At 33.8% G+C, this 23,786-nt stretch overlaps 4 protein-coding genes across 5 annotated transcripts; all 4 read left to right on the top strand.

Moving 5' to 3' along the window:
- Positions 1 to 1,541: 1,541 nt before the first annotated feature.
- LOC133306960 (GDSL esterase/lipase At4g01130-like) lies at positions 1,542 to 3,673 on the top strand. Its single transcript, XM_061507369.1, has 5 exons — positions 1,542 to 1,791; positions 2,187 to 2,406; positions 2,501 to 2,678; positions 2,982 to 3,252; positions 3,429 to 3,673. The coding sequence occupies exons 1-5, from the start codon at positions 1,542 to 1,544 to the stop codon at positions 3,671 to 3,673; spliced, it is 1,164 nt and encodes a 387-aa protein (XP_061363353.1).
- A 1,220-nt stretch (positions 3,674 to 4,893) lies between these two features.
- LOC133306959 (GDSL esterase/lipase At4g01130-like) lies at positions 4,894 to 7,562 on the top strand. The gene is made up of 5 exons (XM_061507368.1): positions 4,894 to 5,141; positions 6,207 to 6,416; positions 6,517 to 6,671; positions 6,783 to 7,053; positions 7,189 to 7,562. Exons 1-5 carry the CDS (start codon positions 4,904 to 4,906, stop codon positions 7,455 to 7,457), a joined length of 1,143 nt encoding a protein of 380 aa, XP_061363352.1. The 5' UTR covers positions 4,894 to 4,903; the 3' UTR covers positions 7,458 to 7,562.
- A 6,547-nt stretch (positions 7,563 to 14,109) lies between these two features.
- LOC133306951 (BTB/POZ domain-containing protein POB1-like) lies at positions 14,110 to 19,903 on the top strand. 2 transcript variants are annotated; one of them, XM_061507359.1, is made up of 6 exons: positions 14,110 to 14,591; positions 16,204 to 16,325; positions 17,238 to 17,359; positions 17,438 to 17,501; positions 17,617 to 17,896; positions 18,853 to 19,903. In XM_061507359.1, the coding sequence occupies exons 1-6, from the start codon at positions 14,329 to 14,331 to the stop codon at positions 19,661 to 19,663; spliced, it is 1,662 nt and encodes a 553-aa protein (XP_061363343.1). In that variant the 5' UTR covers positions 14,110 to 14,328; the 3' UTR covers positions 19,664 to 19,903. The 2 variants fall into 2 exon arrangements, with proteins under 2 accessions (XP_061363343.1, XP_061363342.1); XM_061507358.1 differs by having other exon boundaries at positions 14,111 to 14,578; positions 16,200 to 16,325.
- Positions 19,904 to 22,104: 2,201 nt separating this feature from the next.
- Positions 22,105 to 22,819, top strand: LOC133306964 (eukaryotic translation initiation factor 1A). The gene has a single exon (XM_061507379.1). It carries the CDS (start codon positions 22,207 to 22,209, stop codon positions 22,642 to 22,644), a length of 438 nt encoding a protein of 145 aa, XP_061363363.1. The 5' UTR covers positions 22,105 to 22,206; the 3' UTR covers positions 22,645 to 22,819.
- Positions 22,820 to 23,786: the final 967 nt, after the last annotated feature.

Genomic DNA, 23,786 nt, shown 5'->3' with positions numbered 1-23,786 from the left:
CACAAAACATCAAATTAAGCACACCGAAATTCAAACAACTCATCGGCTAAAAAACATAGCAACCTTCAGTAGTTCAGTGAGTGCTAAAGTCCGTTATTGGCTGTTGGACCTGGACGTGCCTCACACAAGTGGCCCGTTATTGAACTTTAATGGGTTTTCGAATATTAACATTCTACCTGATACATAACAATATAAATCATTAAAAAGATTATTATTGAATAGTTAAACTATTGGGTTGAATAGTGATCAGGAGACTATAAATTCAATCCTCACCATCCCAAATTAATTAAAGCACAAGATAAATAAAAAAAAAATTAAACTTGTACAATATCCATACATCAAACCCAAAGAATTTTTATGTGAGGGGACGTATTATTAGAGAATAAGGCCATCACCCCACAACTTATTTCACACTACCCAAACCAAGTACAATGGAAAAAAAAAGGTATTGTGGAAATAAAAAATTGGATTTTTTTTCACACTATTATTCCATTATGTGTTTTCATATTGAATGGTCTTTGATTATGAAAATAACTAGCTAAGAGTTCAAACTTTTCTAATGATACAAAAAAGTAAAGAAAAATTATCGAGGAAAAAATAATGGAATAAAGTCCAATTCTGAATTTTTATTTAGAGGATTAAATAAGGTTTTATGGTTATAATATTGAGAACTAATGACACCATGTTTGTACAGTTGTTTTATGTACTGATAGGCAATTTTTCAGATTTGATCAAGATGATTATCATTATTCAAGAACAAGTGATACTGATTTTGTACAGATGTAGCTACGTTATGTTGGGGTTTGCGGAGAGAACCGAATATCCTTATATTTAAACAGAAAAAATTCCTTTTTCCAGCGTTGCATACTATGGCTGGCAACTATGCTACTTTAAGATCACAAAATAAAAGAACAACCCAAAAATAATATTCTTATATTATTTTGTTTAGAAAGAAGTGTGTATATATATATACACACACACACACTATAATATACTTTTGTAATCATATACATATACTCACATTAATTATACTGAGCATTCACTTCCCCAGAAGAAAGGTAGGTTGATATATATCAATCTATCGATCCTTGTGATGTTAAAGATGTTGGTATGCAGTTACAAACGCGAAAGTTACACAATCTAAAGTCGACGCAATGTGTTTGCTAATTAGTGAGCGTTAGTATAAATAATCGAATGACTTACCTTCCAATACATAAATAGGAGTTACACTACCCTATGGTTTATAATTATATAATGTCACTATCCTCATGCTCCTTTTAACAGAATTAGATTCCGTGAGAACTAGAGAGTTTAGACCAAGACTATTTATGAGTACTAATTCTACAATCATCAATATTTTGAAAGTCATTTTTGTGCATCGTAGGTGGCTCATGTTGGGTGTGTTTGTTAATTAGTCAACATTAGCATAATTGCTTGAATGCATGGATTTCCCTTCACATACGTGAAGTTTATATAATGTTGGTCTCCTTTAGCTCCCTTGAGCAGCATTAGCTTCTGTAAGCACTCTGAGAGCGATCAAAATGAGGACTCTTGAGATATCATGGCTAGTTTGGAAGTTCATAGTGGTTTGCACGGTGATGATATCATCATTGGTGGGTTCAAGTAACTCAGCGTGTGAATTTGATGCAATATTCAACTTCGGGGATTCAAATTCGGATACCGGGGGGTTCAATGCAGCCTTTCCAGCACAGGTTAGTCCCTTTGGAATGACTTACTTCAAGAAACCAGTAGGACGTGCATCCGATGGGAGGCTCATTGTGGATTTTCTAGGTAATGGACCAATCTTTCTCCTTTTTTGTTTTGTCATCTTTTGCTTTAAGTTTCCTTTATAGTATCTCTTGGATGAAGAGTTTTGGAGGAAAAGAGAAGAAAGGATAAAAAAATGTATTTTAAATTAAGAGAGTTATATAATATTTATAAAAAGGGACAGGATCCGTTTACAAACTTTTTTTTTGCAAATCACACTAAGTACGACCGGTCGCACACTGCATGATTAGAGTATGACCGGTCGTACTTAGTGTAGTTTGTAAGAGTTTGTAAACAAAAAAGTTTACAAATATAACCTGTCCCTTGTAAAAAAAGAATGATAGTTTTACTACATAAATTGGACACGGCTAGAACTTTCTGTACTTTAATATGCATTACCTTTGCTGTTGTACTTGCAGCTCAAGCTCTAGGATTACCATTTCTGAGCCCGTATCTGCAATCAATAGGATCTGACTTTAGACATGGGGCTAACTTTGCAACTTCAGCCTCTACTGTGCTAATGCCCACCATGTCTTTCTTTGTTAGTGGGCTTAGTCCCTTTTCCCTCGAAATTCAGCACAGTCAACTGAAGCAATTCAAAGCCAGAGTTGGTGAATTTTATCAACAAGGTCCAACAAAGTTTCTTACCACAAACTTGTATTTGCTTGTATTGTTTGCTCAAAAGCATATGTGCATGTTGTATTGACTCACATTCTCACAACGCAGAAAGAAGGATATCCTATGGTTGCTCCTCAGGAACGAATCTTCCTTCACCGGATATATTTGCAAAATCCATTTATACGTTCTATATTGGCCAAAATGACTTCACTTCCAAATTAGCATCCAATGGTATAGTTGGAGTGAGGGAGTACCTTCCTCAAATCGTCTCACAAATTGATGCCACTATCAAGGTTTGAGTAGAGTTCCTGCATGTCATGTAATCATATGTTACATCACTAAGTGCTCTTTTCACCTCAGCTTATTCCAATCATATTTTATCTCACTATGAGCTAAGATATTAGCTTTTATCAATGAGTGTTCCTTGCAATAATAATATTTCTTTGACCCTCTCCCAGATAAAAAAGTTGATGAGTATAGTAATGCATCATGATAAATACTTTGTTATCTATATTATATCTCTGATTTATATGATCATACAACTGATCAAATACAGTACAGTTGGTTATGAACTTTTTGCTCACTGAAATTTGTAGGAGATATATGCACAAGGTGGGCGTACATTTTTGGTATTCAATCTAGCTCCTGTGGGATGCTATCCTGGATTCTTGGTGGAGCTTCCTCATGGTAGCACAGATATCGATGAGTTTGGCTGCATGGTTTCTTACAACAATGTTGTTGATGATTATAACAAATTGCTGAAGGAAACTTTGAGTCAAACCAGAAAAATTCTTATAGGCGCTTCACTGATTTATGTGGACACTCACTCTGCTCTGCTGGAACTCTTCCACCATCCAACATCTTATGGTATGCAAACCTTTCCCTTGGCTTGTTTACTTTTAATATTAGCACTGCTAAAATGATCATGGTTATGCATAAAATCTATGGTACTACCCTAATATCATATGCTGCTATTATTGTTTCAATATTTATAAACCAAAGTCTTGTGCTTATTTCTAGTTTCAATTTGTTTTGTGGAGCAGGGCTAAAGTATGGGACCAGAGCATGTTGTGGGCATGGAGGTGGTGACTATAACTTCAACCCTAAAATTATGTGTGGCAATATGGCTGCAAGTGCCTGCGATGACCCCCAAAGCTATGTTAGCTGGGATGGCATTCATTTTACAGAAGCTGCAAACAAAATAGTTGCCTTTGCCATTCTCAATGGCTCCCTTTTTGATCCCCCTTTCTCCCTTCAGCAACGATGTGATCTCAAATCTATCCATTGATCCAGTTCCTTCAAAGGGTTGTTCTTATTTAACAAATTAAACTATTCCATAGTTCAAAGCAATCAAGATGCTAGATAAATAATTGGCGGGAGGGGGTGTATGCGTATCACTATTATTTCATGCTTGTATAATATAATTTGAATTATGGTGCGTGAAAGAAACTCCAATGATTGCATTTAAGAAGATATTACACACAAGTTGAGCTTTGGCCATACTTGCCTTACTTGGTATGATTAGCATTTTCTGTAAGATGTAATTGATACTTTATCACACAATTTCACTATAATATATAATCTTAAGTTAAACAGACATCAACTACCATTTGTTATTGGCTTAGACTTAATATACCGCACTGCAATCCTTGTCGCCTAGATTGTTCTCCACTTCTCCTCCTAATAATCATAATCACCCCAATAAGTCCACCACAACCACAACACACTATCACATATCCAAATTAGAGCAACTAATGCGATCGTGCAAGTCTGGCTGGCAGATTTTTAGCCTCAAATAATCGTTAACAAGTTGGCCTCTTATAAACACTACATATTTTCAACAACTTTCATCCTGTGTTTTGGTCCATTGCATAAACCTACCAAAAACATTAAAAAGAAGAAGCTATATTGTTAATAGTAATGTTAATTTTCTCTCGGAAGTAATTTTATTATGTAATATAGATAATCAATGTGGCAAAATGATAAAACTGGAGTGGTAGAATGGAATGTGGAAGAAATACTTGTTACTTGTTAGGTTAGAGATCAAAGTGAAAGTCATACAAAATGAATTTGTTTTCATTTAATTTTTTTGTTCACACCGTTTATAACGTTTTCATCACAAATTCAGGATAAAAGGTATTTGAAATATTTATTGTTAAAGATTCAGTTAAAATTAAGTGAAAGTTACGAAGGTAAGCAAAAGTCTTCCTAATCTTTCTCTTCCTTACCATCACAGCATGCTATACCCGGTGAAACTTTAAGAGCCATACCGTGTCAGCATATATACACTCAAACAGTTACATATCCAAAACATTTACGTAACCTACAACTATGGTACCCACACACCACACTACCCAAAATATGCATGTGGTCTGTCTGCCATGTGTTAAATGATTAGTAAATACTGGCATACATGATTGTAAAGTTACTGCAGTTACGAAAATAAACAAGAAAAAGAAAGTTCACCGTGTCTTATTAGTCTACTGCCTCAGACCTCAGTGCCCTTAAGCTCCTAAAAATGAGTTCAATGGAATCCATCAATTTCTTGGTCATTTTCATGGTTGTGTTGCCTTGCTTGGTCGGTTTAAGTCACTCTGAATGTGATTTCAAGGCAATCTTCAACTTTGGGGATTCAAATTCAGATACTGGTGGCTTTTATGCAGCTTTTCCTGCAGAACATGGTCCCTTTGGAATGACTTACTTCAAGAAACCAGCTGGCCGGGCTTCAGATGGGAGACTCATTATTGATTTTCTTGGTAATCAACAATACTTATCATCTTTGCCATTAAGGCTTCCTAATGTTTTCACTTCAGCACTTTATTGGGAAATTGTTTATTTTCTTTGTTTTTTTTATGTAATATCTCTCCTTATGATTGTGGACATTGAAGGAAAACGAAGAAAAAAAAAAGTTTAAGGAAAGATTTAATTGAAATGGAGGTTAGTATATAGTGGAACTTGATTCCTTAATTATATAATATTTTCTTTCTTTTTGCTTTTTTCTCAGCACCAATACCTTTATTATTATAAATGCAATTTGTATGCAGTGAATATGATTTAATCAGCCATTTCTAAACTCAAGGAGAAATGGATCATACTTAAGATATTATTGATTTTGTTTCTTTGGTGTTTCATGTAATATTACTCTTTCTTATTTTTATTGCAGGGTGCTAAGTTAAGCACTTAAGCAAGCAGTTGAATTTAACAAAATAAAGAAAAAGAAAAAGAAAGAGAGTGACACCTCAATAATACGTTGAACTTGGTCCTTGATCTGTTGGTAAATCAGGAAATCTAACAGATTGTGTAAAATTTTCCTAATCTCTGACTATTTGCATCTGTTCTATATTTTCGTCTTATTTTGAGAATGCTCAATACTTTGCCTTTATTATGTTTATAACTTCTTCTTTAGACAGTTTTCCTCACAAGACAAGATACCTAACTGGAAATAGTTGTGTAAATATGCATGACCTATAAGTTTTTGATTCTGTTTCGCTGACTCAAAAAGAGAATGACTCTTTCTGATACGTCTTTGGCAGTAGCTGAATCACTATTCTCCCCACTGATAATTTCAACTTGCTATTTTGTGGTCCAGGAAAGGAAATATTAACTCCATCAACTGTTAAAATTGACAATATATCTAATGTGTTGTCATTTATCTTTCATATTTAGAGATATACTTTAAGGCTTGAGCTATGTCAAGCTACCAGTCAATTTTGTTGTTTTTTAAATTAATTAGAAGAATGAAGAAGAAATATGCTTATTCATTGCAATAGCAGTGGTACTAATATTAGACAAGTTGTGTTGTATTGCATTTCATTGGGCAGCTCAAGCTCTTGGATTCCCATTTTTGAGTCCATATCTGCAATCAATCGGATCTGATTACAGACATGGTGCCAACTATGCTACATTGGCATCCACTGTGCTTCTGCCTAATACTTCTTTGTTTGTCACTGGGATCAGCCCTTTCTCCCTTGCTATTCAGCTCAACCAAATGAAGCAATTTAAAGCCAAAGTTGATGAAGTTGATCAACTAGGTACAAAATGCACAAACTTCCTACTTCTCACTTTTTTTTTATTTTTAATCTTTCTTCATTGCTATAATAACGTGCTAGTTTTCTTTTGACTGTTGCACAGAAACCAGACTTCCTTCACCGGATGTATTTGCAAAATCTCTTTACACATTCTACATTGGCCAAAATGATTTTACTTCCAACTTAGCCGCCATTGGCATAGGTGGAGTGCAGGAGTACCTCCCTCAAGTTGTTTCACAAATTGCTGCTACCATTAAGGTTAGAGTACCTTGTGACTATTACCATGAGACTCAACACCAACACAGACCTAAAATTACAAAAACAAAAAAATATGTTATTAATTTGGATTTTGGTCACTGAAATTTCTAGGAGCTATATAACCTTGGTGGACGTACATTTATTGTGCTTAACCTTGCACCGGTGGGATGCTACCCGGCATTCTTGGTAGAGCTTCCTCATGATAGTTCAGACCTTGATAAATTTGGATGCATGATTTCTTACAACAATGCTGTAGTGGACTATAACAACATGTTGAAAGAGACATTGAGACAAACCAGACAAAATCTTTCTGGTGCTTCTGTCATTTATGTGGATACATATTCTGTTCTGTTAGAGCTCTTCCAGCATCCTATATCTCATGGTTCAAACACTTATCTCTATGACACCCTTTTCGCTATTATAAATTACTTATATTAACACACCTTAAATATATAACCGGAATGGCTTCATTATGCTTCTGATTTGGTTGTTTTGTTTTTTTTTTTCCTTGGAACAGGACTTCAGTATGGTACAAAAGCATGTTGTGGACATGGAGGGGGTGACTACAACTTCGATCCTAAAGTTTACTGCGGCAATACCAAAGAGATAAATGGTAGCACAGTGACAGCAACAGCATGTGATGACCCCTACAACTATGTGAGTTGGGATGGGATCCATGCCACAGAAACAGCAAACAAGCTTATTACCTTTGCTATTCTTAATGGATCCTATTCTGATCCCCCTTTCCCATTTCAGGAATACTGTGATCTTCAACCTATAGGTTGATCCATTTCCTTCAGGGTTATTTCTTAATTAACAAATGAAGGAGGTCAAACTAACTCAGGATATTACATTAATAATTTTGACCACAAAAAAGAAATCAAAATTTCTAATCACACAATTTCCACCACCGAATAATAAAAAGTTTGTTTGCGGTTCATATCTACCTGCTTATAATTCAATGAGTAGGATATTAAAATGCAGAAGAAAATGATAATAGTTATCTTAAATCGCCCTAAAACCACAGATGATGAGTATATAACTATATAAACTACATTTGTCTTTTGTTGTTTTGCAACCTCGTCAGCCCTGGGATATTACATTAAACTTCGTATACATACATATACAGAATAATTGTTTCGGCTAGAACTAGACAGTAAGTCCAATGCATGGTATCTGACATTGTGTCAGTTTCACCTTCTTTTGGATTAAACAGTTCAGCCAGTGATGCAAATGAAAACTAAGACATGTTTGATTAAGGATGTTCTTTACAAGGATATAAGATATATGCTAAGCCCTTTTATGTTCAACGCCAAAACTACCCAAGAAGTGAAAAGCTGAATGGATTCATAAACATAATATTTGGTACATTATTTCAATAACGACATGGGTTGTAACAAGGCTGAGAAATTCTACTCTACATCAACTTGATGATCAAAAGAAACAAATGATGATCAACTTGACTTGCTACCTGCTAATATAGTTCTACAGTTCCAGCAATTTTCTTTTTCAGTGCCTCGATGTCTCTAGCTAGTTCCTTTCTTCTGCTAGACTGTGTAGAAATATACTGCCTAAGACACACATGGTTAGCCAACAATAAATTGGAAATCTGATTGTAGAAATATAATAAAATAAGTTCACATAGACATTTTGGTATGGTCTGTCATAAAGTTCATTGATCATTTTACCAGTTTCAAATTTCTTCAATTTTTCATTTACCCGAAACATCAACACATCAATATTCATATTAATGCAATCTCAGGAAGGCTGCTGCTGCCATTGTCCCTCCAAATTGCTTGTTTCTTGTCACTCCTCTCCTCTGTTTGTTATCCACTATACTATGATGTGGCGCACTCATTCAATGCTGGCCACGTGGAGGAACCTCAGTTTCTGATTGGTTGGTTCTCAATCTTCAAAATCCACATTGCAGCTTTATGGCTTTTACTGTTTTTGCTTGTTTCTAGTCATTTTTGTTTTTGAACATTTCTTTTTCCAGAGCTATGCGTCATGTTTATTTAAATTATCTTTCAGTATTCTCCATGTGGAAAAACATTTCTCCGGCAACTTGAGATAAATTTATCTTTGACCACTTCAAAATTATGTCGTTTTATTTATTTATTTCTTTATATTAATTGATTCATCTTTAAATGGTTATGATTCCTTTTTTCTCCCTCTTTATCATCATTTCTCTTTATCATCATTGATCTATATTTGTACGATTATGATTTAGTAGTTGGAGATAAAATTATCTCAAACAACTTGAGAAACAATAATTCATATATATATATATACATATATATATATATATATATATATATATATATATATATATTATTGATCACATTGACAAGACCATGTTGTGCTGTAGATGGATAAATTTTAAATTCCCATTTGGGAATTCTAATTAGCCACGTTTGTTATCAGGATTCTTAAAATTTTTCTAAAAAAAATGAAATTAATGGGAATTAAAATTGTGAATAAGGGGATATATTAGATTAGGATTTTAAAAAACTATTTTGAGATAATTTTTTTATAGATTTTAAAAGACTATCTAAAATTGTAGTGACTTTAAAGACTTTTTTCACAATAAATTTTTTATAAGATTGGATTTTAAAGGATTTTAATAGAATTTATAAGATTTGAAAAAAAATATGGATTTATAAAATTTTAAAAATTATAAGAATTTTTAACAAACATATAAAATAACAAAAGTCAATAAAAAATCAATGATATTAATAAAAAAATAAAATCTAATATAATTTTCTCAATCAGTAATTTTTTATTTATTAAAATAATTCAAAATTTGTATATAGAATTTAAAGTTCATGATAAAATTTCTTTTGAAATTTTTTGAGATTGATCTTGGAAATTTTGCGGTTTTAGTTCAACGTGATAAAAGCCTTGTAACCATATATCATATGCATGTTATCATTGAGTATTCTAAGAAAATTTTGAATATGAATTTTTGGATTTTATTATATGAAAATTCAGAAATTTTCTCAAATTATTTTCAATCGATACATTAAAACCTTAAATTACTTTGGGACTTTTGAAAAACAAGTTTTTCGCTATCTATTGACACAAAAAGTGTTTGAAATCGTTTTATATAACAAAAGAATTTCGTTCATGAATGTATTGTTACTAAAAATATGGTTCATATTATGAAATGTTCAATTTTTCTTTAAATCGATCTTGTTTCATTGATGTAAAACAAAAATTGGTTTCGGGGTTTTTGTTTTCTTGTTATTTTTCCACTGTTTTATGTTATTTTTAATACAAATGTCAAAAAAAATTACGACCCATGACTTGAAAAATAATTTTCTTAACTTCCAAAAGCTCTCAGTTTTTTTTTTTCATTTTTTAGTATGGATTATATTAGAATCTTGTTGGATTGTTGTTTTTGAATTATTTTGTGATGAAAATCACTCAAAAATTTGCTGCTTTTGAGTTTTGACGAAGCTCCAATGGCGGAACCCAATTTTCAACAGGTTAATCCACAAAAGGAAGAAGAAGACACTATAAAAGAGAAATCTCAAAAAATCTAAGGGGTTAGGGTGAGATTGTGAGAGAGGCATGCTATTTATATTTCTCACTAAAAAATCTCATAAAATCCATACTAATAGAAAATCCATTAAAATCGTCAGATTTTTGAATATCACAAAATTATTTTTACTTTGTTTAAAATCTTGATTAAATACCACTGTATATGGACGGACTCTAAAATAGTCTTTTAAAATCCTAATAGAATATTATGTGACTTTAAAATTCTAATTGAATACCAATGAATTTTTTTTGTCAAAAAATAATCTATTAAAATTCTTTAAAATCTCAATCCAATACAGTCCCTAAGAATCCCATGAAATAATGCCACCAGGTAAGTGGTATTCTTGGATTTTCACCTGATGGGAAAATTTTACATAATTATAGGACATAAATAACCCTGCGCTAATATCTGAATTTACATAAATAACCCTACTTTAATATTTTAAAAAATTCATCAAATATTAATTTTGTAAAATCAGCCAACATTCTCATAAATCATTGACAATGAACCATACATAGAATCAGGAAACTTAAGCTAACATCTCTAGAAATATTTTGTCTACAACGAAACAACTTTTTGATAGCATTTATGATAAATTCACTTTCTCAGCATATTCCAGGAATCGTGACTCTCATGAACAAAAAAAAAATATCCTTTACCAAACGTCCTTTAACAGAATTTGATGAGTTTCATAGTAAAACAAATTCTTTTATGAAAATTTATAGGAATTTCCAAATATGACCCATAAATGAGAATTATTTATCTAGGTAATTGTTATTTGAGTCAAATAACTTAATGGAAATTTCCAGTTAATTATAATATAATAATATTACTTAATATAATTTATGTGAAATGTGAGGACAACAAAGCAAAGAAAAAGTGAAATTTATGATGAATGACAAAATTCTGCATAAAACCTGGTGAGTCTCATTGAGTTTATGTTAAATGGTAACATGGTCTAAATTGAAATATTACATATTGTACTTCCAACTCAGTGAATTTTTTAAAATGGTCCTGAACCAAATGAAACAGTCATAGTTCCTCTCACAAACAATTCTCATTTTATCCTTGCTTTTTTAACAAAATTTTCATTTTGCCCCCTATAGAACACGGGGTTCACCTGCTCCTGGGCCATAGAATATCTGCTCCCAACTCAGGCTCAGTAGATAGGCATAGTATTTGTTTTCAATTTCTATCAAACACATTATTCGAAATAGGTGAATAAGTTTGTGGAATTACTCGGGGGTCAACTTTTTTCAAAAAAAATATTTAGGGTTGACGTAAAAACAAATATGACATATTAAAAAAATGTTTCTACCACAACATATTGAAAATTAATTTTAAAAAACGTTATACAATGTTTTCTTCTTCTTCCAAAGTCCATTACTGATAGGTTATGGGTCAATTCAAAGAAAACTTACTCAAATTTAATTGATTAAGATTGTTATTATAAAAAATTAGAGCATGACAAGCATGACACATATTTTGATTGTTGGGAATCCGAACAAGTACTCAATAACACTCGACATGGCATTTTTGCTACTTTATAACATTTTTAATTCTGTGGCATTCATGGGTGGGAGGATAATTCTTCATCTATAATTTTTTACTCTCTCTTATAATAGAAGCTTCTTATCGTTTAGATCATGCAACTTCACAAAAAAAACTTAAAAGGGTAAAAAACGACAATACTTTATTTATAATATCTTTAAAACTATATTAATATAATTCTAATAATATGTATTGTGACGGAGTCAAAAAATAATTTTACCCTTTGCCAAAAAATATAGTAAGGTAAAACTCAGCCAATATCAAGACTTTACCATTTTTTAAAATTCAATCAATACCAAAATTATATCACAATATTTAAAAAAAGGGGATTGTTTTTATTATGTTACATAACATAAAATCATCTTCCTACACACATAAATTTTATATGGGACCCACTTTAAATTTTTTCTCTTTTTCTTATTCTCTCTCCTCTCTCTTCCTTTTGTGAAAGTAGGAAATTTGTTTTTATGTTATGTTACATAACAACATAACAAAAACAATTCCCTTAAAAAAAACCCATACCATTTTTGAAAAGTGACAAAGCCCCGCAAGTAGTCTCTCCACCACATGTATCTAGAAGTAGACCTATGAGTTTTGCTGGTAACATATTTAGATAGCTGATAACGAAATGTTTTATAACGTGATCCAATAAAAGTTACTCTTATTTTTCCCCTCAAAATATGATTAAAATTGTAAGGAATCAATTCAACCTAATTAAGTTATTGGATGAGAGCTATTTAATGATTATATTATTCTTTAACATGTTCCCTTACGCAAGAGTCAATTAGACTTGAATAGTGGATAATACATCACGCCCAGTCTATCTATATTAAGAATATTCACAAGAGAAAGTAAGAGGTGATAAGAATTCAATCCTTAATATCAAAACTCTGATATGACGTAAAGAACCAATTCAACCAAATAACTTAAACTATTGGGTAAGGGCTATTTAATGATTTATATATTTTTAATAAAAACAATTTGGTAAAGCATCAAATTCTTTTTTAGCACTGTTTTTTTTTCAATTAATATTTTTTTACTGACATATTGTGGAAAGAATGAGTAAATATATAAGTAGTTGCATTAAACTGCAAAATTAATTGAGAAAAGAAAAGTTTTACTGTTTTGTTAAAGTAGATATATAAGACAGTTTTCCAAAAAAAAGAAAAGAAAAGAAAAGTAGATAACAAATCCTGATTCAACAATTATTGCTAAGAAACAAAATTATTGTATCTGCTATAATTAGCTATTACAAATTTACTATTTTGTGTTATTCAAGGTTTAGATTTTATTAAACAACTAAATCAGAAGAGTGTAATTAATAAATACTTTTCATAAGCTCTAATTGTTTCTTAATGGCAGAGTTTTGTTTGCGGTAGATAATAACAAATTTTTATGTAAGAGTTGTAGCTCTTTCACTTTCTAAAATAGCAGAAAATACTGACACGGTTTTTTTTTTTTTTAACGATTAACCAACAATAGACGCCGACAAAAATTTAGATCTTTTTCTTCCGTGTATCGCACGGATACTGTACTAGTTATTATAATATAAGTTGAGCCGGCTAAGATTATGTTACTAGTGAACCTAAGTCGTTTTAAGATTTTAATTTCCTTTAAACTTAAGTGAAATAATATGATTGCTACTTTATATAATTTATTTAAGGATAAGATATAGATTTTATTTTCTAGAGACATATCTCAGTTATCTTAAATTATGACAAAAACATGTTGGTATATTTCTAATATTTCCCCTCATATATTAGCATCCATTTATAGCAAATATCTAGAAGATAAAGGCTTGCCTACTTATTATATCAAAGAAGAACTACATAATGAAATAGCACCTGTATATCTAACAACTTCTAAAACAATGCTAGATTATGTTGGCAAAGAAACAAGTCAGAGAACAGAAACTCCCAGCTCGGAAGATAAAAATGACTCTTGTATTTTAATAATACTTAAAAAAGAAATGACAGAAACATTATGTTGCCATTCTCAACTTAAAAAACTGAAAGAAAAAAGAAAACCATGATAGTGAAATAAATAAATAAAAAGTGAATCACGGTAGAGCCACATCACATCTACCATTTTTGTCTCTAGAAAATCATAAAAACTCATAATCAATTAATTAAAAAAATTTCAATGATTAAAAAGAGATAAATATTAGAAATTAGGTTTGGTTTTGGGTTGGGTTGAAGTTTCAAAAAAACGGAGGTCCAGACATGAATGAGCTAACTAACTAACAAATCAAAAACCAAATCAAACACAGCAATTTCCATCCTTTAATAATTCCATATAGTTATTGCTTACCGCAATTCACAGGTTGCTTTATTTGTTTTTCGTAATAAATAAAAAATAAAAAAAGAAAAAGAAAAAAAAAAAGAAGCATCTTCTCTTATTGTCATCCATCCTCTTTAACCGCCATCCATATAGATTAGATACTTATTGGGCTTGCGTGTTGTTTACATTCTCTTGTTCTTCTTCTTCCTTTCTCTGCTTGCACTTGCAGTTGCAGAGGTAGGAGGTTTTTCTTTTTCTTTTTCTTTTTGTGTTATTTAGGGGATGAAGGGTTTCAATTCGGATCTATTTGACCCGGGAACCGTGATGGACTCCGATTACTCTCATGGTACTTCCTCTTCCGATGCCGATTTTGGCTTCGCTTTTGATGACAGCAATTTCTCCGATAGGATCCTCCGGATCGAGATAATGTCTGACCCAGTTGAGACCCGTCCCGATTCCGAGGGTTGCGCCACCATCGCTGACTGGGCTCGCCACCGCAAGCGGAGAAGGGAGGATATCAAAAAGGATAATGGTATATCTCTCTCTCTCTCACCCAAAGCACCTAACTTTTCTGTGTTTTTGTTTTCATTTTTTTTTAAAACTCAATGGAAATATTTTCTTGAGTTTCTCTCAGAAATGGAGAGATTAGGAAAATTATTTTGTGTTCAACGTGTGATGCTGGAGGGTTAGAAAAAATATTCATGGTGTTTTCTTCTTGTTTCCTTGTTTATCTCATTTCATCTTCTAGGGTTTCAGCTTCTTATCGGTAAGGGTGTGTTATGTAGCAAAATTTATTTGAATCAGCAGGTACAACTTTTTTTTCCCGGTTTATTATGGAAAGAGAGTGAGTTGAAATGAAAAACTCAAATCAAACGAACCTTATCAGTGTTCCCACAAACTCTAAGAAGGCATTTTTATTTTGGGCGGATGAAAGTTTAGGTTAGGGAAGACACATCCCATGCAAGGCCGGGGAACCGCCAAATTTTTCAAGTGTTTATGGTGTGATTATATATCACTCATGAAAAGAGGGAAACTAGGAATCAAACCCATGTCCACTACCAGCACTGGCGGAAGGTTCGATCAGGTGTGCCAACTCTCATTGGCGCAAATTTTTTCGTTTACACGACCCCATGCATGGTCAGGGAGTACCAACCTCATTGAGGGTCTGTGGTGGGATTACATATTCCCTACTAAAAGAACTAGGAACCAAACCCAAGCCTTGACTAGCGCGGGCAGAAGGTTCGGCTGTCTTTGCCAATGTTGGCACAAATTTTTCCTTTTACGCATAATGCAACCAAACACAAAGAAGGGTGATGTGTTGTTCTGGATTACTCACGTGCCCTCCGGACTTACATTACATTGAATATTTATTGGTTGTTTATAACGCGCTATGGGTACTGGACTTATCGGGCATTGATTAATTGTCTAATACTCATTGGTTGTTTGTCATGCAATCCAAACATTTGTTGCGTGAAGCAGCCATCAATAAATGTTTGTTGACTTATCCAAGTTACTAATTCTTAGGAGTAAATCTAGGGCACCAAACAACACCATAGTTTTCTCTTAAAAATAAAAACCCTTGTGTACTTTGGCTGCTGATTAACCCGGGGGCTCACTCATCTGAAAGTAAAAAACAAAGGGGAAAAGGTGTGTCATTTAAAATGACACACCTTATATCCTTCACTCTCACAAAGAGGTGGGACCCACACTTTTAAAACTTTTCCCACCCATTTTCTCTCCCATGATTTATCTCTTTCTCTCATTTAAAATGACGCAACTTTGTGTCCTTCAAAATGATACACACTTTTTCCAAAAACAATAGTTATGTATTATTGCTTCAATTTTTGGGCGATCTATTCATGAATTCTGAGAAATAGTGCACTTGAGTAAAAAACAATATTAGGGTTTTTTTTTTTTTTTTGTGATATTGTGGATTCTGATAGAGGGGATAGACATAAATATATTTCGATAGTGACATAACCCTTGTGATTCTTGTTAAAATATAATTGGTTTTGCACTGTTACGATAGGGGCCAAAACAACAGAAGATGATTGCCTAAAAAGTGCTGTGATGTGCATATTGGATTATATTTCTGTCCGCACATTTTTTTTCCCCAAATGCCATACCTATTGTATGCTCTCTCTTGTTTGCAGTTGTGGATCTTAGTTTATTGCCTGACGAGCAAGTTTTGAATGGGAATCAACCTGATATGGATGATTGTGTGCCCTGCGAAAATCAAGACGAAGATGCAGTTGCAATGGTTGAAGAATCCCCTTCAGGTATTTGAATAGCTATAAAATCTTAAACCTAGTTTCTCAATTATATAATATTTTTAAGAGATACTGTACTACTTATTCTTCCCCGTTCCCTCTTTCTTTCATTACATTTATTGCTGTTTATTGAGTCCCGGATTTCCTCAGGGTTTGAGAACCCCATTTTCTCTGTGAAATTCTTGAATCTAGAAGATCAGTTGTTAGAATCTTCTGATTCACGATTTGATAAGATTCGGCAAGCTAGCAATTCGTATTACACGGTGAATTGGATTTGGCTTTGAATTGTGCGATATATGCATAAATTAGGGCGATACAAAATCGTATGATTCAATGATTCATTAAATATTTTTTCTCCTTTTTTGCTTTGCTTTCCTCAATTCTCAAAAAAGAAATTGAATTGTCATATAAAATTAAATTTTTTAATGAAAGGGAACTAAAGAAACGCTATTGAATGCACAGCTTATTTGATTATTCCATTGCGTTGTTTTTCATTCTTCTGAAACTGGGGATTCACATAGTTACTCACTCACTATATACATCCTATTTGGGTATTCTGTTGTTATTTTTCATTCTTTTGAAACAGAGACTTCTCATAGTTGTAGCTCACTCTATACGTCGCAATGCTTTAAACAAGCGTATATGTGAAACGGGAAATTAGTATGTAAAGAAAGTTACATATATATTTTTTTAATACATAAAAAGTTTAGGTAGGGTTAGATGCCGGTATCCCATTAGGGCTAGGGCAGACCTCCCAACCTCTTTGAGGATTTCTGGGAGGAAATTACATATTTGATAAGGAAAGACACGGATAGAACTAGGACATTCTCCTTTTGCTTGCAAGAAGAAAATGTATCCTTTCCGTATGAGTGAAGTTGTCACTTCTGATCAATGACTTGAGTTTTATTTGTGTTAATATAGGTGATGAGGCTGCAAATAGCATTGATTCAAACTGGAAAATGGATTGCTCTGCCGTTGTGAGAGTTAGAACGCTACATATTAGTTCTCCTATCTTGGCTGCTAAAAGTCCTTTCTTCTACAAGGTAGATGTCCCTTCTTTATTGGTTATATTTGAGTAATTCTGCTGAAAATATGTTTTCTTAGTTGTGTTTGTTTTGCAGCTTTTTTCAAATGGAATGAGGGAGTCAGAGCAGAGGCATGTTACCCTGAGAATTAATGCTTCTGGTACAAACATATATACAAAGATTTTTAGATTATTTGTTTAATCAGATTTGTAGTTACTTTGCTTTTTCCCCCAGTAGTTGCTTTACAAATGCTGAACTTCTTGTGCAATTTACAGAGGAAGCTGCTCTCATGGAGCTTCTGAATTTTATGTATAGTAATAACTTGAGCACTACTTCTCCACCTGCTTTATTGGATGTGTTGATGGCTGCTGACAAATTTGAAGTTGCTTCATGTATGAGATATTGTAGTCGATTATTGCGGAACACGCCTATGACACCTGAATCTGCATTGCTTTACCTTGAGCTTCCTTCTAGTGTCTTAATGGCTGATGCAGTTCAACCATTGACTGATGCAGCAAAGCAGTATCTTGCTGGTCGATACAAAGATATAACAAAGTAGGGTTTTTTTTTTTTCCCCACTTTTTATTTAACCTTGGTTTCTTGATCTAAGTTTCATGCATTATAAACTCTTTTGGTTTTCCTTGGATGGTGGTTTGTTAGGAACCAGAAACCTCCTGTCATTAGAGTGTACTCTAGGAAGTTGTATATGGGATACATTCCCTCCCAAAGTGAGAGGAGTGTGACTCCCCTCTTGGAGGGAAAAACGGTTATGATTGCTGGAAAGGGAAGAGGGGGGGATAAAAGGAGGAGAGAGGAGATAAAGGTAAGATAGAAGTTTGAAGAGAATTTGATGAGGAGAGACGTGCATCTCAAAAGCATGTCTGTTTTCTCTCTAATATTTTTCATATCAGCTACTGATATCATCTTCATATCAGTGAGCCTAATACAAATTTTTACAGCCTGCCATCGCTTGTGAATTTTTATTCAGGTTCTGTCATGGTGATCCTGAGGTTTAAACTCTTTTGTGTCCACTCCATGTATTTTGTGAATGTTTTTTCCTCAGTAGCATCTAATTGTTGGAACCCTTATAAATAACAATTTTTGGTGGATGACTGCTACCTTCAGTTAATCAAGTTCACATGTTACAAACTTCTTAAACAGGCTTTTTAACATTATAGCATGCCATGAGAAAAAGTTCATTGTTGATATTTTGGCATCTTTGCATGATTATGTAACTGTTAAAGCAGAGGGCCAGAATAAATTTTTTATATTTGTATTGTACGTGGCATTAAAAAATAGAACATTCAAATGGTGTTGAAGGAAGGGGTTGATGTATTTATAAATGTTCATTACATGGGTGCTAAATTTGAATCTTCAATCAAATGAGTTATTGGTATTTGGTTCTGATTTAATATTCTTTTGGAAGGACTGTTTCTCTAAGCATAAGTCATTCTTTTAATCTCAAATGTAATTTTGCCTTTCAAACTCTAATAAGTTTCACAAATGACCAGGTTCCAGGAAGAGGTTATGGGTTTGCCTCTAGCTGGAGTAGAGGCAATATTGTGTAGCGATGAACTCCAGGTTGCATCAGAGGATGCCGTATATGACTTTGTGTTGAAGTGGGCTCGAACCCAGTACCCAAAATTGGAAGAGAGGAGAGAAGTCCTGGGTACTCGGCTTGCCCGTTTAATTCGCTTCCCTTACATGACCTGTCGAAAGCTTAAGAAGGTCTTAACCTGTAATGACTTTGACCATGATGTTGCATCCAAGCTTGTACTTGAGGCCCTCTTTTTCAAGGCTGAGGCTCCACACCGCCAACGGATACTAGCTGCTGAGTCTGCTGCTTTTAATCGTCTTTTTGTGGAGCGGGCATACAAGTATCGCCCTGTTAAGGTGGTGGAATTTGAACTTCCGCGGCAGCAGTGTGTGGTTTACTTGGATCTGAAGCGGGAGGAGTGTGCCAATTTGTTCCCATCTGGACGGGTTTATTCTCAGGCATTCCATTTAGGTGGACAAGGGTTTTTCTTATCAGCACATTGCAACATGGACCAACAGAGCTCTTTCCATTGCTTTGGCCTGTTTTTAGGAATGCAGGAAAAGGGTTCTGTTAGCTTTGCTGTTGACTATGAATTTGCAGCAAGGTCTAGGCCAACGGAGGAATTTGTCAGCAAGTACAAAGGCAATTACACATTCACCGGGGGAAAGGCTGTTGGCTATAGAAATCTGTTTGCAATTCCATGGACTTCGTTCATGGCCGAGGATAGTCTCTACTTTATTAATGGTGTGCTCCACCTTAGAGCTGAGCTCACCATCAGACACTGACCCGGATTTATATCTGTAAACTTTTTCTTCTAGTTGGTAGCTCTGACTTTTTTGGGCTCTGTTTCTCATTTTCTGTTAACCTGCTGTAATCTTAACGTATTATCCGGGCAACATGCACTGGGTGGCTAGTGCTGCATGAGATCAAATGGATCATCTGGACTTCTTTTTTATGTACTTGTGCTCAATCATGTAGGGAAACGTGTATAGGAATTTTAATAACGCAAGATTTGAAACTTTTAAGTGCATAGGCAATTTGTAAGTGTTATAAGTGTATTATGTGCAATGGCTCATGTTATTTCTTAAAATCCATAACTTGAATTTAGTTAGTCTCGTGTTACTACTTGTTTGATCTGAGTGTAATATTCTTGAAGCATGTTAGAAAATGAGTTGGTGGTATTTTAAAGGACACGGATGTTTAGTTGTCACGTGAACTGAGCTTTCACTGCTATGATCTCCTAAAATACGAGTTATAAATTGTTGGATTGGAATTACATTGCATAAGCATTCAATCGTTTGGCTGGTTGTGAAAAGGATTAGGTGATTTTGAATTTTTTATCCGCAAGGGTCATGGGTGGGAAGTGGAACTTGTAGAGGTATCGAAAAATTCCGTATCAAAAGCGAAGTGCATCTATATTGACAGCAAGTTCTGAAATTTGACTTTTGAACAAGGTGCGTGTGATTGAAGCTAGGGAGTCCTTGATATACTGATACGTGAAGATATAACTAAAATAATTGTGATGCAGTTCCCTTCACATAAATGGATATAGGGAATCATATTCTAATTCTTAAAGAGAAAAGGAATGAATATTTGTAATTTTGCGGTGGAGGATGTTGAATCCAGTTCTTAATCAAGAAACGAGATACATTTAGAAAGTTCAATATATCACTTATTTAATCTTTCCCTCAGGAATAATACAAAAAGGATAATCCTTTTCTCAATATGAAAAGCCTAATGATGCATGCGGTTGCTTCAATTTCGTAGCACTTCTTTTCTCTAAATTACAAAATGAAAGGTACTCTGAATTATAATTTTCTACAAAATAATTTTTCCTCAGAATACCCATGTCTTGATCAAAAGTTTATCCATTATCTAGAAGAAAGCCAATTCATAGCGCAAGGAGGATAAAGGGTTAGGAGCTATCCCAGTGTAATGGTTAGGATAGGACTTAGGACACAAAAGCAAGTAACTAATACCATTTTCGGTCCTCAGCAAATTTCACGATATCCGCTTTAATCCCTAGAAAAAAAGGCTATTCGTGGTCCCTAACAAATTCAAAATGGATCCATTTTAGTCCTTTTAAGGAACTAATGTGATTTTTTTTTGAATTTGTGAGGGACCACGATTTCAACTAAATGGGTCTATTTTGAAATTTTTAGGGACCACGAATAATCTTTTTATTTGCTAAGGACTAAAGTGGACACTGTGAAATTTAACGAGGAAGAAAAAAGATAGAGTAAATACTCTTTTTGGTCCTCAGCAAATTTCACGATGCCCGCTTTAGTCTCTAGCAAATAAAAAGGTCCATCATGGTCCCTGAGAAATTCAAAATGGACTCATTTTAGTACTTTTAGGGACTAATATGAATCTTTTTTGAATTTGTGAAGGACCACGATTTCAACTAAATGGATCCATTTTGAATTTTTTAAGGATCAAGATGTGTCTTTTTATTTGCTAGAGACTAAAACGAGTATCATAAAATTTTCAACACAAAAAAAAAGTATTTACTCGAAAAGATATTTACTCCAAAAGCAAGAGGAGGACCTTGCCAAACCAATAGAAAGAAAAGCTCGGACTTCTAAAAGGCTTCGAATAACATAATAAATTCGACGACTGTAATCGTTGAAGAATGAAATGCAAGAGAGTATGTTTAGTGGTACAAAGTTTAAGATAAAACTCTGTTGTTTTATTTATTTATTAATTAGCAGAACATAAAAAATAATTATCAACAAAAACGAGTGATTAAAAATATAAAAAGGGGGTTTGCACTTTGCAGTGTTGATACGAAAACCAAACCAATCAAAACTAGAAATTCGAACAGCAAACTGAAAACCTAACAATATCAAGTAAAATGTATATTGATTTAGTTTTTTTTGGGTAACCGAATCATATTAAGTAATTATGTACTTTTCATAAATCATAGTATTATTCTAGCTTAACCTAACAATATCAAGTTTGAATTCTCAGCACGCAACTATGAATAGCTCTTGTAGTTTTACTCAACTCAATCAAATTAGTTGAGTAATCCATGAATAAGTAAAAAAAATAAAATAAAAAATCAGTATAAAACAATCCAATGGTACAAAACTAATAGTAATTCAGTTCAAAAAAAAAAAAAAAGGTAATTCAATAAATATAACGTGCCATGCCTTCTTTCCTTTGGGACAAAACCGACATTCAGGAATGTGTGTGTGTATATAGAGGGCAATATCGTCGATTCCTTCTTTATATCTTCCACTTATTATAGAGAGAGAGAGATAGAGAGAGAAAGAGGGGTAGAGGACTCGAAATCGAAATCGAAATCGAAATCTAGGGTTTGGGAAGCATGCCGAAGAATAAGGGAAAGGGAGGAAAGAACCGAAAGAGAGGAAAGAACGAAGCAGACGATGAGAAGAGAGAGCTGGTGTTCAAGGAGGACGGTCAAGAATATGCGCAGGTTTTACGCATGCTCGGGAACGGTCGTTGCGAGGCCATGTGCATCGACGGCACCAAGCGACTCTGCCACATCCGCGGCAAGATGCACAAGAAGGTTTGGATCGCCGCCGGTGACATCATCCTCGTCGGACTCCGTGACTATCAGGATGACAAGGCTGACGTCATCCTCAAGTACATGCCCGATGAGGCCAGGCTCTTGAAGGCCTATGGCGAGTTACCTGATACCACCAGGCTCAACGAAGGTATCGGTGGTGGTTTGGATGAGGAAGATGATGCCACCGCCAATGATTACATCGAGTTTGAGGATGAGGATATTGATAAGATTTAACTGTTTTCTTCCCCTATCTTATTATTATACCTATCTTCTTCTTTTGAAAAAAAATTGTTATATGCTGCTGAATTATATGTAATATTTGCAGCTCTCACTTGCGTCGCTTTCGTGTACTATTGCATATGGATGCTGAATTTGGATGCAATAATAGCCAGCTATGTCTCTTAGTTTCTTTTGAATAATCCTTATGCTTCTTATTTTTTCATGATTGCATGCGAATTGTGATTCGATTTTAATTAGTTGGATTTGAGTGATGATTTTCTTTAATGGGGTGATTAGATATGTTCTCTCTTTTTCTCTCTCTCCCCCGAGAGAGAGAGAAAAAACATTCTGTCTTTAGTATTGTTTTGTTTGTTCTGGTTTTTGTTCTTCATTATAGTGTATTGTCTGATGAGAATGAAAATGGGTAGACCTGGTGACACTTGATTGTGTTTTGCTTTTAGGATGTTGGAATCAGAACGAGGATGTCTGATTTATTTTCATGTGTTGATTTTCGTGAACTGAGAAAAATATTTCATCTGTGCTGGAAATTTTGTGTTTGTTTCCAATTATCATAAGTGTGTAGATCGAGAGGAATATTGGTCCAATTCTTTCGTGGTTTTTGTCTGGAGTTATGTTGGGTGTTGATGACTTTGGCTTGTTCTGTGATATATACGAGTCTTCTTGCCTTGAAGCATGCTGTTTAGAGGTTAGTGAATTATTTGTTCAAAATAGAATTGCAAAGGAATGAAGGGATTTGTCTGTTATCGTTCCTGGAGTGGTGATTGCTTTTGTTGATGATAAATTTGGATGCAATTTGGCTTGATGAGCTGGTTGATGTTCATTATTGTTACAGTTTAAGTTGGGATGTTGATATGGTTAGAGAACGTATAGGGATTATAATTGTTATTGATCACTTGATCAGGTAACGTGGGCTTTTGTTCAGGGATCTCATTTTATATGGCTGGCCTATAAAGTGTCATTGGTTGTGTGAGAATTTATAACGGAAGCTCTTTGTCTTTGTGATTCGATTCTATATTTCAGATAGATCGAGTTTGCAATTTCACCTTCCTGTCACTTGTGTGAATAGTTGGGATTTAATTAACAACATTTGGTGTTAATCTTTAATCACATTTCACCCTCCTTCCACTCTGATTCTT

Source organism: Gastrolobium bilobum, unplaced genomic scaffold, assembly GCF_033153095.1.
Source record: "Gastrolobium bilobum isolate Gb01-03AN ecotype WA unplaced genomic scaffold, APGP_CSIRO_Gbil_v1 utg10532, whole genome shotgun sequence".
NCBI classification, from domain to species: domain Eukaryota; kingdom Viridiplantae; phylum Streptophyta; class Magnoliopsida; order Fabales; family Fabaceae; genus Gastrolobium; species Gastrolobium bilobum.
This window is presented reverse-complemented; position numbering and strand designations above follow the sequence as displayed.